At 49.3% G+C, this 14,689-nt stretch overlaps 1 protein-coding gene across 1 annotated transcript; it reads left to right on the top strand.

Annotated features, from left to right (window-relative positions):
• The first annotated feature begins 1,585 nt into the window (after positions 1-1,585).
• LOC143837266 (hyaluronan synthase 1-like) lies at positions 1,586-11,563 on the top strand. Its single transcript, XM_077336884.1, has 6 exons — positions 1,586-1,650; positions 1,817-1,902; positions 3,759-4,411; positions 5,679-5,904; positions 7,627-7,759; positions 10,523-11,563. Exons 3-6 carry the CDS (start codon positions 3,776-3,778, stop codon positions 11,283-11,285), a joined length of 1,758 nt encoding a protein of 585 aa, XP_077192999.1. The 5' UTR covers positions 1,586-1,650; positions 1,817-1,902; positions 3,759-3,775; the 3' UTR covers positions 11,286-11,563.
• Positions 11,564-14,689: the final 3,126 nt, after the last annotated feature.

Raw genomic sequence — 14,689 nt, 5'->3', positions numbered from 1 at the left:
CGGACATGACACGGTGCTTGCACAGGGGATACCTTTACCTTTATGGATCACAGGCATGCAAATCAAACCAGGACAACAATAATACAAATGACTGCGACCTGATGCATTCCAAGCAAAAGGATCTTCATCAGAGATCAATTCACTACCACACAGTTAACAATATGATATGATTATGCACATTCTTTTTCCAGGGGTTCGAGGAACTGTATTTAAGCAGGATGCCTTTGTGTAGTCCTGGGTCTGTCCTTTGCTATTCTTTGTTGGGGTAGGCTGGGTACCTCTTTCCAGGCATCTATTTGCAGTCTCCCCTGGAAGGCGGTAGATAAAACAGTGTGTGATTTGGAGTCAGAGCCTGGCAAAAGCAGAGGTTTTTTTGGGGGGGGGGCGGGGGTGGAGCCCACCTTCCAGAGCTGTTATTCCCACCAAGCAACTGATCTCTCTACCCTGGATATGAGCTTTCATTCCTGGAGGACACTGACCACCACATGGAGGTTGGCCTGCCTTCAACTCCCCGAAAGAGTCTCAAAGTGGCTTACAATCATCTACTCTTCCTCTCCCCACAACAGACACCCTGTGAGGTAGGTGAGGCTGAGAGAGCTCTGGGAGAACTGGGACTGGCCCGAGGTCACCCAGCTGGCTGCATGTGGAGGAAGAGTGGGGAATCAGACCAGATTATAGGCCGACGCTCTTAACTATGACACTACACCTGACCATTTTTATTTTTAAATTGCCTTCCGTGTTCTTTGAGTAAAACAGTGGGTTGCAAATTGCCTCATTTGATGAAGAGAACTGCTCCAAACCAAGCTGTCATCTCCCACTGCCTTATTGTCCAACTTAGCCACCACCCCCTTGCCCATATATCTAATTCCCATTATTATTCTGTAGTTCCCCAACATCCTCTCCTGTTTTCCTCAAGTCACAGCAAGGCCAGCTGCCCCATATTGGATCCCGCATGTGCTGCACACACACACACACCCTCTCACATACACACACTAATCTATTGCCTGTCCCTCTCCCCCAGCCTTGAATGCTTCACACGGTGCTAAATGTCAAAGTAATCATAGCATTTCAGCCAGAAAACGCCAGCTCAGCAACCTTTCCAACCTTCCAGCTGTTCCCCGCCATACAGATGAAGCAGCAGCTATTATCAGGATCGGGTGGATGCTGCCACCTAGAGGCCACTAGCATAATTGTTCCTCCTCCTCCTCCTTTCTTCCAGCTGGTAAAGTAAACTTTATGGTTGGCTTTCGAAGGCTTGTTTTTCTTTTTAAAGCAGGGGTAGTCAAACTGCGGCCCTCCAGATGTCCATGGACTACAATTCCCAGGAGCCCCTGCCAGCAAATGCTGGCAGGGGCTCGTGGGAATTGTAGTCCATGGACATCTGGAGGGCCGCAGTTTGACTACCCCTGTTTTAAAGCTATGGTCATTCCCAGGAACTGCGTCTGTTGGGCAGGATCTCTTGACCTCCCCTTCTGACTCTGGACCCTCATTCTACAGGTCGCTCTGATGTCACAGGGACATCAGCCAATGGCAACCCAGAATCTTCTGACCGTTGCCTTTCGAAAAGGAACTGTCAGAGGGAAAACTCAGAAAGATTCCATCCTTGCCTCTAGCCTGGGGTGGATCCTTTGGGGGCATTAAATACAGAGGGTATGCTTTTAGCAGAAGGTTATCACTGGGTGTGTGTGTGGGGGGGGGGGGTTAGGGTGACAAGTATTGGCAGAGTATAGATGCAGGAAATGTGGAACAGAATAAAAGAATAAAATAGTTTTATTGAGAGAGAGAGAGAGCTAACTAACTGTTCTGTTTTCTGCAGTCTTTCTTCTGTTCTGGAGGCAAGCAGAGAGGAAGTGTACTCAAGGGTGCAGGAAGTCTCCCATTGGACCAATCAGGACACTGGAGGTGATAATTTGAAAAATATATTTCAGGAAGTTCTTTCTCTAACTATGCTATATACACATCTCCTCCGATGCCCTCTGCAGGACACTCTTTATATTGTACTCCATTATGCACACAGCAGATCTTGCACATTCAAACAATAAGCAGACGTGTACACAAAGATGCTGAGCATAAGGTTGCCAACTAATCCCTGCTCCTGTGCCTTGAAAAACTAGTTGATCTGCAGACAGGAGCAAAGGCACTAATATGCTGCGAAATGCTCCGTGTGCTTCCTTCTGCAGACTGAATGATCATTCTCTCCTCCTTTGGCAACCGTGTGTGGAAGCAGGTCAAAGGCTGGGAGGCTTGGGAAGCTGTTGTGGCTTAACCAGTCCCTGATTGGCTCTGGTGCTGATGACAGAGCTGAGTCTGGGGGTGGTGGCCAGGCACTGAGGAACAGGAAAGGCATCTGGTAGATAGAATTAGTGTGGTATAGTGGTTAGGGTGCTGGGATAAGCTCTCTGAAAGGCCTGGGTTCGAATCCTACCTCTGCCATAGAAGCTCGCTGGATTATCTTTGATTGATCAAACATTCTTGGCCTACCAGTTTGGTGTAGTGGTTAGGAGTGCAGACTTCTAATCTGGCATGCTAGGTTCGATTCTGCACTCCCCCACATGCAGCCAGCTGGGTGACCTTGGGCTCGCCACGGCACTGAGAAAGCTGTTCTGACAGAGCAGTAATATCAGGCCTCACTCAGCCTCACCCACCTCACAGGGGTCTGTTGTGGGGCAAGGAAAGGGAAGGCGACTGTAAGCCGCTTTGAGCCTCCTTCGGGAAGAGAAAAGCAGCATATAAGAACCTTCTTCAGTAATATCAGGGCTCTCTTAGCCTCACCTCCCTCACAGGGTGTCTGTTGTTGGGAGAGGAAAGGGAAAGAGATTGTAAGCTGTTTTGAGCCTCCTTTGGGTAGAGAAAACCGGCATATAAGAACCAACTCTTCTTCTTCTTCTTCTTCTTCTTCTTCTTCTTCTTCTTCTTCTTCTTCTTCTTCTTCTTCTTCTACCCTACTTCAAGGGGGTTCTTGTGAGGAGAAAATGGAGGAGAATGAGGTCAGCCATTTTGGGACCCATTGGGGTATGACTGAAGTCATTAAAAAAAATAACAGCTGAGATACATTATTAGGAGAAAGTTGGGGGGGGGAGAGCATCTTGTGCAGATGGAAAGCCCGCGGCTTGGAACTACGGGAGAGGAGAAAGTGTTTGGGAAAGAGAACTCAAAGATTTCATGCGGAACACATGAAAACACTTTAGAACAAAAAGCTGCTCCACAGTGAGCTGGCCGAAGACTCCGGGACCCATGTGTGAGGTGCCTTTATAGGCGTCGGGGGTCCTGCCTGCCTCTTTACACTGTGTGCGCTGCATGGTGGGTCCGTCTGCCTCCAGCCCGCCCTCCGCTGCGTCAGCCGGCGGTGCAGTTCATTCCTTGCCATGCATTTTAAATCAGCTCTTTGGTTTGGCATTGATTGAGAAGAAGCGACTCTGTGAACCCTCTGGAGCAACCACACGGTGGGGGAGTGGGAAAGGATTGTTTCGGAAGGAAAAGAAGGAAATTCGCGATCCTGAAGATGCAATGTGTGTGTGTTTTCCCCCCAGGAAGCCTTTAAGGTCTGACCATAACCATCGTTGTGAAAACGTCATGAAAATCTATGTACGGGGATACATGTTCAGAAAGCTATTCAAGCCTTCCTGAGTCAAGAAAACTTGCTAAAGATTCTTCCCCTCTGCCCCACACCGCAATGATTTTTGTTCTAGGAAACAACAAGGCGGGGGACAAGAATATTTCATAGCTGCATTCTTATGCTTTCTTCTCTTTTCTTTCAGCTGGATAGTCCCTCATCATGCCACTTCCTATGCCAATCAAGCCTCTGGTCTCCTTCCCCCGGTCCTTCCTCACCTACTTCCTCTCTTCCCTCCTCCTGGCCGCCATCTTGGCCTCCTACACTTTGGGCTTCCAGCTGGTGAGGCATCCACTGAACCTGGCTTCTCTGGGCCTCTACGGAGCTTTCTTGAGCCTCCACTTCCTCGCTCAGGGATGTTTTGCCTACCTGGAACTGCGCAAGCATCAGGGACCTGTCCCACCCTGCAGCTTCTCCAAAACCGTGGCCCTCACCATTTCGGCCTATCAGGAGGACCCTGCCTACCTGCGTCAGTGCCTTGAATCAGCCCGAGACATAGCCTATCCAAAGCAACTTCTCTATGTGGTGATGGTTGTCGATGGCAACGGTCCCGAAGATCAGTACATGATGGAGATGTTCCAGGAGGTCTTTCGTCATGAAAGCGTGGGGACCTATGTGTGGGAGGGCAACTACCACAGTCCCCCAACGACAGAGGCACTGAAGGAGGCCCAACAGCGGGAAGTGGAGACGTTGATCAGGAACAAGAGATGTGTTTGCATCATGCAGAAGTGGGGTGGGAAGCGGGAGGTGATGTACACAGCCTTCCGTGCTCTGGGGGACTCAGTGGACTATATCCAGGTATGAGTTTCCTCTAGATTGTATGTCTTTGTGGCTCAACATAGAACCAGATCTTAGGGGCTATGACTCAGTGGCAGAGACTCTGCCTTGCACGTAGAATGTTTAATTCTTGCCTTGCACTCCATGTTTAATCCCCAGTATCTCCAGTTGGACCTCTACCCAAGATCATGGAGAGTCATTGCTAGTCTGACTCTGCACTTACTTTGTTATTTCCAGTGTAGATTCTGCTGAATTCAGATCTATTTGAACTCGTGTCTTCCTCTATTCACCCCCCCCCCCATTGAAACAGAAAGTATTCTGAACTTGAATGGGGAAACTCAGAACAGGGAGGGAAGTCAAGTGCATCAAGAGGCTCTTTCTTTTCTTGAACGAGGGGCGGGAAAAGAGGATTAGAGACAGCAGGGAAGAGGGAAAAAACCCAAGAGGCAAATCTCTGCTGAGAGAAGTTAGGGCTTCTGGAGCACAGTCACTTTAAGGGAAGCCTTGCAACCAGGAACCAGGAAGTCTTTGAACTGACACCCTGGCCAATCAGGGAAGACTCCTTTGCTCCCAGGCATGGAGGAGTAAATTAATTTGCAAAAAGGAGCTGTCTACACGTTTATTCATGGCAGTCTTTCAAATATTGAGGGTTATATCCACTCCAGGATATGGCAGGGAAAAGGTAGGGTCACCATGAATCAATCATGCATGTTGCAGAGGGGAACTTTAAAGCGCCCATAATCAAAGTGGAAATCGAATTCAGTGTATATTGCAGGGATTCATTCAAACTGGGAGTGGGTAAAAAGCCCCAAGCAGACTACACCGTGGTCTGAGTGGATGATACCGCCCATGACGGACAGGACAGGTTCTGCCTCTCTCCAAGGGTAACCAGTGAGAGCTGTCAGGATATGGAGAGCAGATTTGGGGAAAGGTTAGTTAGGGTGAGCCACAGACAAGTAGACAGCTTAAGTGCTGACATGAAAAGAGGGTTTTCTGACTGAGGGGAACCTCCCCGTACCAAGTCCTGCCTTCCTCAGTCCCCACCTCCCAAATCTCCAGGTATTTCCCAACCTGGATCTAGCAACCCTAGAGAGGTTTAGAGAAATGTTCAACAGGAAGTAAAATGGACAATAAGGAGTGATGCAAAAAGTCTGAAGCGTGTCCACAAGCAAAGAGGTGGCCAAACTGGGACTCTCCAGATATAATTGTAGCCCAATTCATCTGGAGAACCCCAGTTTAGCCACCTCTGGTCTACAGTTTAGAAGTCACCCCTTCCATTTCTGCCCAGGTCTGTGACTCAGACACCAAACTTGACTCCATGGCAACCGTGGAATTAGTGAAGGTACTGGAGGCAAATGAGCACTGTGGGGCTGTCGCAGGGGACGTGAGGATCCTCAACGTGTCGGACTCGTTCATCAGCTTCATGAGCAGCCTGCGCTACTGGATGGCATTCAACATGGAGCGGGCCTGCCAGTCTTATTTCGACTGTGTCACCTGCATCAGCGGCCCGCTGGGTGAGTCCGGAGACTGGTTGTATGCAGAGGAGGGCCTATAGATTGAGAAGGACTTTGGGCGGTTGCTTCGGAAGCAGGAGACTCAGGTCTGGGAGCTTCGGTCAGCAATCTTAGTTAGTCTTGTCGTTCAATTAATTGGGGAGGCATTTTCCAAAAGGACACAGGAGAATGCACCAAGACAATATAAAGAGGAAGAAATAAATGGGCCAAAAGGAAAAGGCTCTCGAAAGATAGGGTGATTCCTTACTCCAGGCTTCCTCAACCAGGGTTTCATGAAACCCTGGGGCTTCTTGATGGCCCCGGAACAGTTTCCTGGAAGGCTGGTAGTTAATTCATTTTTAATATATTTTTAACTGGTTAAACATTGATCAGGTGATATGACCATATATGGTCATATCCACACACCCACCCTCAAATGGCCAATGATGGGGGTGGGAAGGGGAGGGGCCCCAGCTGGGCGTGTCCACAGCTCTGCTTCCCAATCATATTCAGCACAATCGAGCCACTCCTGGGGTTTCTCAGAGCCTGAGGAATGTTTTGGGGGGTTCCCAACATTGAGAATGGCTGCCCTGCACATTTGGCATTCAGCTTGGTCGGGAGGGGGTGGGATTTACTTTTAGATACTTTTTCAATTCCTTGAGATCTGGATCAAGCGTAACTAGAAACAGTATCCAAACATAAATTCCCCCAGACAAAACTGGACGCAGAATGCAGAGGGGGTCAACCAACCATTCAAGAGACTTTTCCTTGTGCAACAGACATATTCTGGCAAAAAAGGAAATCCCTATCTGTGGATATTTTAAGGAATGACGGATGACACCAGATAGAATCATAGAATCATAGAACCATAGAGTTGGAAGGGGCCATTCAGGCCATCTAGTCCAACCCCCTGCTCAATGCAGGATCAGCCCTAAGCATCCTAAAGCATCCAAGAAAAGTGTGTATCCAGCCTTTGCTTGAAGACTGCCAGTGATCTCAAGGAACTGTTCTAGTAGGGAATTTATATGTAATATAAATGGTGTCTATGGTGGGGAGAGGAAAGAGAAGGCAAATGTAAGCCGCTTTGAGCCTCCTTCGGGTAGAGAAAAGCGGCATATAAGAACCAACTCTTCTTCTTCAGTAATATCAGGGCTCTCTCAGCTTCACCTCCCTCACAGGGGGTCTGTTGTGGGGAGAGGAAAGGGAAGGTGACTATAAGCCGCTTTGAGCCTCCTTCGGGTAGAGAAAAGCAGCATATAAGAACCAACTCTTCTCCTTCTTCTTCTTCTTCTTCTTCTTCTTCTTCTTCTTCTTCTTCTTCTTCTTCTTCTTCTTCTCTGGGATGGTTTTTGAGCCCAAATTTTATGGCATTAGAAGTTTCAGAGTTTACAATCCAACCTACCAGCACCACCCCAGTGGACTCAAATATGCTTGGTAGAAAGTGTCCTAAAATTGCCACTGACTATGGCCAGGGAGAAGCAGAGATGGTTGATCATCACCTCTGCAGAGCTTTCCTTGGTGGCCTTCCATCCAAGTATTAACCTGCTTAGCTTCTGAGATCTGATGACATTGGGCTAGACCATGCCACCTCCCCTCCCTAAATGAGACTTACTTGCTAGTAAACATGCCTGCCTTAAAATAATGGTGTAATATGGGAGAGCTGCTTTCAGTATATAACAAGATCTGCCTGGGTTGAGTTCACACCGGCATGAACTTATCTTTTTGGGTGCATCCTCTTTCCAGGCATGTACCATAACCACCTATTGCAGCAGTTCCTGGAGCCCTGGTACCATCAGACCTTCCTGGGCAACAAGTGTACCTTTGGGGACGATCGGCATCTCACCAACCATGTCCTGAGTCTTGGCTATGCCACCAAGTAAGGGTGCGTGAGAGGAGAGCCCTCTGGGTTCTGTGTTTGAAAGTTAAGCGTTGTACTAAGTGTACTAGACCAGGGGTAGTCAACCTGTGGTCCTCCAGATGTTCATGGACTACAATTCATGGAATTGTAGTCCATGAGCATCTGGAGGACCACAGGTTGACTACCCCTAGTACCCCTGTACTAGACCACACATCTCCAGGTGGTCTGCACCTCTAGTTCAATAAAATTAATGAGCGGTAAGCTTAGAAGAGATCAAAGGAAGGACTTCTTCACCCAAAAGGTAATTAACACGTGGAAATCACTGCCGCAGGAAGTGGGTGGTGACTACAAGCATAGACAGATTCAAGAGGGGATTGGCTTAACATATGGAACAGAGGTCCTTCTGGGGCTCTTAGCCCCAAGATATAGATAGAACACTCTGTTTGGGGCAGCGATGCTCTGTTGGCTTGGTGCCTGGGGGGGGGGGGCAACAGTGGGAAGGCTTCTGGAGTTACGGCCCCACAGGGGGACCTCCTGAAGGTGACCACTGTGTGATAGTGTTGAGTTGGATGGGCCACTGGCCTGATCCAACATGGGTTCCTTTACATTCTTATGTCTAGGGCAGTGATGCTTGGTATTGTTGGAGCTTGAGGGGCAACAATGAGAGGGCTTCTAGAGTTCTGGCCCCACTGGTGGAACTTCTGATGGCACCTGGTCTTTGGCCACCATCTGGATGGGCCATTGGCCTGATCCAACATGGGTTCCTTTACATTCTTATGTCTAGGGCAGTGATGCTTGGTATTGTTGGAGCTTGAGGGGCAACAATGAGAGGGCTTCTAGAGTTCTGGCCCCACTGGTGAAACTTCTGATGGCACCTGGTCTTTGGCCACCATCTGGATGGGCCATTGGCCTGATCCAACATGGGTTCCTTTACATTCTTATGTCTAGGGCAGTGATGCTTGGTATTGTTGGAGCTTGAGGGGCAACAATGAGAGGGCTTCTAGAGTTCTGGCCCCACTGGTGAAACTTCTGATGGCACCTGGTCTTTGGCCACCATCTGGATGGGCCATTGGCCTGATCCAACATGGTTTCTTTTATGTTCTTGTGCTCTTACATAATTAAAAAGTCATCCCCAGTGCCATAGAGACAAATTGGGCAGTTGCCTAGGGTTCCCTAGTTCAAGGAGGAGCCAACAAGCCAGAAACTGCATGCCGGAATGATTTTTGTCCACATCCAATGGGAGTATTGCCAGCTCTGGCTTTAAAAATTCCTAGGTGTTTGGGGGAACCCTGTTTAATGGTAAGGGCTGCAGGTAGCATCCTGGAGGGATAGAAAAATCCCAGATTGAGCAGTAGTAATATTTTATATTAAATCAGACTGTCAGTCAATCAATGTCAGTATTGTCTTCTCCAGGTCCCTTAATGGTACCTTGATGTGGAGATTTTCAAAATGGCGGCTGGGGAGAGCCCTCACATGTTGTGCCTGCAGTTTCCAGCTCTAAGCAAAGGGGGAGGGAGTTTTTTTAAAAAAATTTTCAAATTCTACCCTTATTTAGAATCATAGAATCATAGAATCATAGAGTTGGAAGGGGCCATACAGGCCATCTAGTCCAACCCCCTGCTCAACGCAGGATCAGCCCTAAGCATCCTAAAGAATCATAAAGCATCCAAGAAAAGTGTGTATCCAACCTTTGCTTGAAGACTGCCAGTGAGGGGGAGTTCACCACCTCCACCATTTGGGCACATTGACATGCTCCATCCCCAAGTGGCCAATGATGGGCCTGGGGTGGGGGGAGATGAGAAGGGGAGGCCCCTGGTCATGTACACTTTTGCCAGCCAAGGCTCTTCTCACTTCCAGGGGGTGTGGCAGAGAGGCATGGCCAGCTGATGCCTCAAAAAATATTTCAGAGGTGCCACTATGGTTAAAATGTTGAAGAATGCTGGTCTACTCTGACAGGCAGCAGCCCTCCAGGTAGAGACCTCTCATGTCTTTCCTGGCCCTTACTACCATGTATTTTAGACTGGAAATGGTGGGGTTGAACTTGGGCCCTCCACCAGGCAACGCAAGGCCTCTCCCACTGAACCGCAGACCCCTCTTGGTATTAGGCAAGGCTGCTAGGAGACACCATGAACTCTCAGGTAAGAGACAGCAATTCAAGTAAAACTACGAGCCATGGGGAAATATGTGGATGGGGAACTGGAGTTTTTCTGAGCCTTCAGGCTCCCCAGAGCCATTCTCCACTGATACCCTACCCAAGCATCACACGACCTCTCTGTCTCCTGGAGCCTCACGTAGACTTGTGCTCCTGGGACTCTGTCCAACCTCTCTCCTCGAACAAAGAGACAAATGAAAAGAAGGAACCACTTGCCACCATCATCGAACTGAGCTTTTAGACCTCCTCCCCCAGGCTAGCTGTTGTGTATGCAGTTCCTCAGAGGGCCAGAGCTTGGGATCCAAGCTGGATAAAGCACCCAATCAGAAGCTTGAGATCCCTGCTAGGATCATAAAAAACAGCCAATGGGAAACAAGGATGACAGCTCTTCTGTAACCAATGAGATGCCAGGGTTAACATCCCATGAGAGGTCTTCGCTTCGGACCAATGAAGTTGCTGGGCAGAGAGATCCTTTTGTTTGGAATCTGTATATATTGGGTGAGGTTGGGGAACTCAGTTCAGATTGCTTTGCTTGGGTCAATAAAGAGCTGAGACGAACCCCAGCGTCCTGGCCTCTGAACCCACAGATTTAACACAGTTCTTGTGCCTCTTCCCCCTCTTCTTCCCAGGTTCACCCCCCGTTCTGTCTGTCGCTCTGAGACGCCCTCCGTCCTCCTGCGCTGGGTCGCCCAGCAGACGCGCTGGTCCCGTTCGTACTTCCGCGAGTGGTTCTACATGGTCCGGTGGTGGCCTCGGCACTCCCCCTGGATGACCTACGAGGCCATCGTTTCGGGACTGTTCCCCTTCCTGGTGGCCGGCATGACGCTGCAGCTCCTTTACAGCGGCCGCCTCTGGGGCTCGCTGTGGGCGCTCATCTGCATCCAGTTGGGTGGCCTGGCCAAGGCCTCGTACGCCACTGCCCTGCGCCGCAATCCCATCATGCTCCTGGCTTCCCTCTACTCCGCCCTCTACATGGCTGCTCTGCTGCCCACCAAGGTCTTTTCCCTGGTCACCCTGCCTTGGGCTGACGGTTGGGGCACCTCCGGCCGGCTCCACGTCCACACCAACTATTTGCCCCTCCTGCCTCTGCTCACTTGGTGGGGGGCCGTGCTGGGGGGATTGGGGTTCACCCTCTATAAAGAGGCTGTGCGAGGCTGGCAGGATCTGGAAGCACTGACCTACGGGCTAGCTGCCTGCCTGGCCCACTGGGGCATTCTGCTGGGCTTCTACTTGGTGACGGTGCGCCATGCCTGCCGGCGCCGACGTAAAACCTACCAGTTGGATCAAGCAAGAAGAGGTAGGGGGGCTGGAGAACTGGGGACTCCTGGAAGGTACAGACTGGCTGACGAAACTGGGCTCAAGCTGGAAGCTCTTCAGGGCTACTACGTGTAAGGAAGGGGCAAGGGCCCAATGGCTGACTTAAAGCACGTCCTAAGAAGCTTTTCCAAAGGCAGAAAGACTCCGACTTGTGGACACCAAAGGAAACAACCTTCTTGGAGCCTTCCTTTCTCGTTGTCTTGAAAACCCCAAAGGTTTTCCATGGGTACTTCATGCCCATCATGAACATCATGAAAGCTCTCTCCTATGGGGAGGTGTGACCATGCATGTGTGTGTTTGTGTGTGAGTGTAGTGGCTTCTTTCCTTCTACATGGCTCCACTGCCCTCTAACTCGATCAGGTCTCTTTCCCTCTAGATCAAGGGTAGTCAATCTGTGGTCCTCCAGATGTTCATGGACTACAATTCCCATGAGCCCCTGCCAGCATTTGTTGGCAGGGGCTCATGGGAATTGTAGTCCATGAACATCTGGAGGACCACAGGTTGACTACCCCTGTTCTAGATGATTCCTCTACTCTCCACCTGCTCCAGGCATCTTGTCCTCTATTTGTTTCTTCTATCTGGTCCAGGCCTCATGCCCTCTATATATTTCCTCTGCCCTCTACCTGCTCTAGGCCTCCCCCGCCCTACAGTTTCCTCTGCCCTCTACCTGCTCTAGGCCTCCTTTCCTCTACATAGTTCCTCTGCTCCCTACCTGTTCCAGGCCTTTTGCTCTCTACATGGCTCCGCTGGTCTCAACAACACCCAGGCCTCTTGAATTCTAAACTTTGTGTCTTTACCAGTGACACTTTCTGACCACACAACCTAATCTATGTCCCTTTAGGGTTTTTACTCCACCTCTCTGTCCACTGTCTAGTATTATGTTATTCATTCTGCACTTCCATTAACACTGTTGCATTGAAAAGCTATTAAAAGACATCTATATTTCTGCAATGGCCCCATGGCTTCTTGCTTGATGGAATCTGGGGGTAGGGGAAGGTTCCTCTCCATAATCTCCCCCTCAGAATTTGAAACACACATGCACACAAACCAAATCCACATCTATCTGTCCTTCACATCATTTCATTTCCACTGTACGCAGAGGTATCAATGAGTCAGCAGGTTTCCATCTGGCCCCCCCAAGGCCCACCACAGTTGAGCTGACCATCGTGCACAGAGCAGAAGGGAAGCCGTTGGAAAGAAGTAGCACAAAGGCCTGCAGTGCAGCGGAGTGGGGGTTTCCGCTTGCGCCTCTCAGTCGTGGCCTGAGGTTTCTCACATGCTGCCTCTTGGCCTTTGAGCTACCCAGCAGGGCATGTTTGACAGACAGTCACTTCCTGCCCCTAAGAAAGCAGGACTCTGTCTCAGCTGCAGACAAGCCAGAAGGCTCTCCTCGGCAACCTGAAATCAAGCCAAGGTAAGACTTTTGGATGACCAAGGCCTATTCTGCACACAATAGATAATGCACTTTAGAAGTAGATTTTCTTGTTCCGCACAGGAAAACCCAGCTGCCAAAGCACATTGAAAGTGCATTATCCTAAGTGTGCAGAATGGGCCCAAGACAGAGTTTAGGTATTTGCCTTGGAACCAGGAGATATAGGTTGGCTGGCAATCTCCTTGGTTTACTACCCACCTCCAGCCAACAGAAATCATTTTCCCTGGAGAAAATGGCTGCTTTGGAGGGGAAGCTCTGTGTCCTTGGACACTGCAGAGATCCTCCCTCTACCCAAATTTGCCCTCCCCAGGCTCTGCCCTGAATCTCTTGGGAAGTCCTTATCCCAAGTTGGCAGCTGTAGGAAGACAGGAGAAAAACAGGAAGAGCTGTGGTTTTCGTACCCTGAATTTTACTATCATAGAATCATAGAATCATAGAGTTGGAAGGGGCCATACAGGCCATCTAGTCCAACCCCCTGCTCAACGCAGGATCAGCCCTAAGCATCCTAAAGCATCCAAGAAAAGTTCCTTACACGTATCCCAAGAGGCTTACATTTACCTACCCCTCCTCTCCCCACAACAGACTCCCTGTGAGGTAGGTGAGGCTGAAGGAGCTCTGAGAGAACTGGGACTGGGTCAAGGACACCTAGCTGGTGGAGGGGGGAATCAAACGCTGTTCTTCAGGTAGATTCAAGTGGGTAGCTGTGTCGGTCTGAAGCAGCAGAACAAAACAAAATCAGAGTCCAGTGGCACCTTTAAGACCAACAAAGGTTTATTCAAGGCGTGAGCTTTCGAGTGCAAGCACTCTTCCTCAGACTTAAGACCTCTTTGTTGGTCTTAAAGGTGCCACTGGACTCTGATTTGGTCCTGTTCTTAGAATCATAGAATCATAGAGTTGGAAGGGGCCATACAGGCCATCTAGTCCAACCCCCTGCTCTACACAGGATCATTCTTCAGATTAGAGTCCACAGTTCTCAATCGTTACACCTCCCTGGCTCTCAAGTGGTGCATGTCATGGTGCAGGTTCCCTGCTCAGGCAGAGAATCTCCACTTGGTCAAGTTTAAATCATCTGGGGAGCCAGCAATCAAGCCAGGTCTTGTCCTTCTGGCTGCTCCCAGGGCCCTTCCCTCTTCTCAGCTTTACACAAGTCCAAGCTTAAGTTATTTGCAAAAAAAAAAAAAAAGCCAGAAAGAGGGGGAATTGCACGTGTTTCCCCAGTAAGTAGGCCCCGAGAAGTACGGTAAATGTAAAAGAGAGTCCTGTTCCAAAAAAAAAAAAAAATATGCAGACCCTCCTGAAGCAAAAAGGACATTAATCCAGTGTTGTTAACAAAAAAACTCTCATAATTCCTCTCCATTTCTTTCCCTCTTTTTAGGAACTGGGAGTCAGTTTTGAAATCAATTCCGTTTTCATCAAAGAGAAATGCAAAGAGAGGAGAAGCTGGGAGGCGGGTTTTGAGAAACTTCAGAATTCCATTCCATAGAGGCTCAGAGGCCAGAAATCCACAGAGGGAAACTTAAAAGGACAAAATGCATAAAAAACCCTAATTCAGTTAGGAGCCTGAAGGTTGAATGTCTGTACAAGATGAAAAACTTGAACCCTAACGCCTTTCCATCCAAATTGGGTCTTCTTCAGAGGTCTAATTTTGGACACATAGAATGATACAGTAAAAACTACATATAAAGCAGCCAGTATCATCAGTATCTTGTGGCGCAGAGTGGTAAGGCAGCAGACATGCAGTCTGAAGCTCTGCCCATGAGGCTGGGAGTTCGATCCCAGCAGCCGGCTCAAGGTTGACTCAGCCTTCCATCCTTCCGAGGTCGGTGAAATGAGTACCCAGCTTGCTGGGGGGTAAACGGTCATGACTGGGGAAGGCACTGGCAAACCACCCCGTATTGAGTCTGCCATGAAAACGCTAGAGGGCGTCACCCCAAGGGTCAGACATGACTCGGTGCTTGCACAGGGGATACCTTTACCTTTACCTTTATCATCAACATAGTTTTAAAATTTGGAGCCAATAGAAAAAGTTCATTGATCAGATGATGGC

This window comes from Paroedura picta, chromosome 5 (assembly GCF_049243985.1).
Source record: "Paroedura picta isolate Pp20150507F chromosome 5, Ppicta_v3.0, whole genome shotgun sequence".
NCBI classification, from domain to species: domain Eukaryota; kingdom Metazoa; phylum Chordata; class Lepidosauria; order Squamata; family Gekkonidae; genus Paroedura; species Paroedura picta.
Note: the sequence above shows the minus strand (reverse complement) of the source record. Positions and strands in the feature narration are given on the sequence as shown.

What these genes read in the sequence shown, in the direction of transcription:
- LOC143837266 (XM_077336884.1), top strand. Translation starts at nt 3,776, where the DNA reads ATGCCACTTCCTATGCCAATCAAGCCTCTGGTCTCCTTCCCCCGGTCC. An exon ending in ACTCAGTGGACTATATCCAG is followed by an intron (nt 4,412 to 5,678) that starts GTATGAGTTTCC and finishes ATTTCTGCCCAG; the next exon opens with GTCTGTGACTCAGACACCAA. An exon ending in CTGCATCAGCGGCCCGCTGG is followed by an intron (nt 5,905 to 7,626) that starts GTGAGTCCGGAG and finishes TCCTCTTTCCAG; the next exon opens with GCATGTACCATAACCACCTA.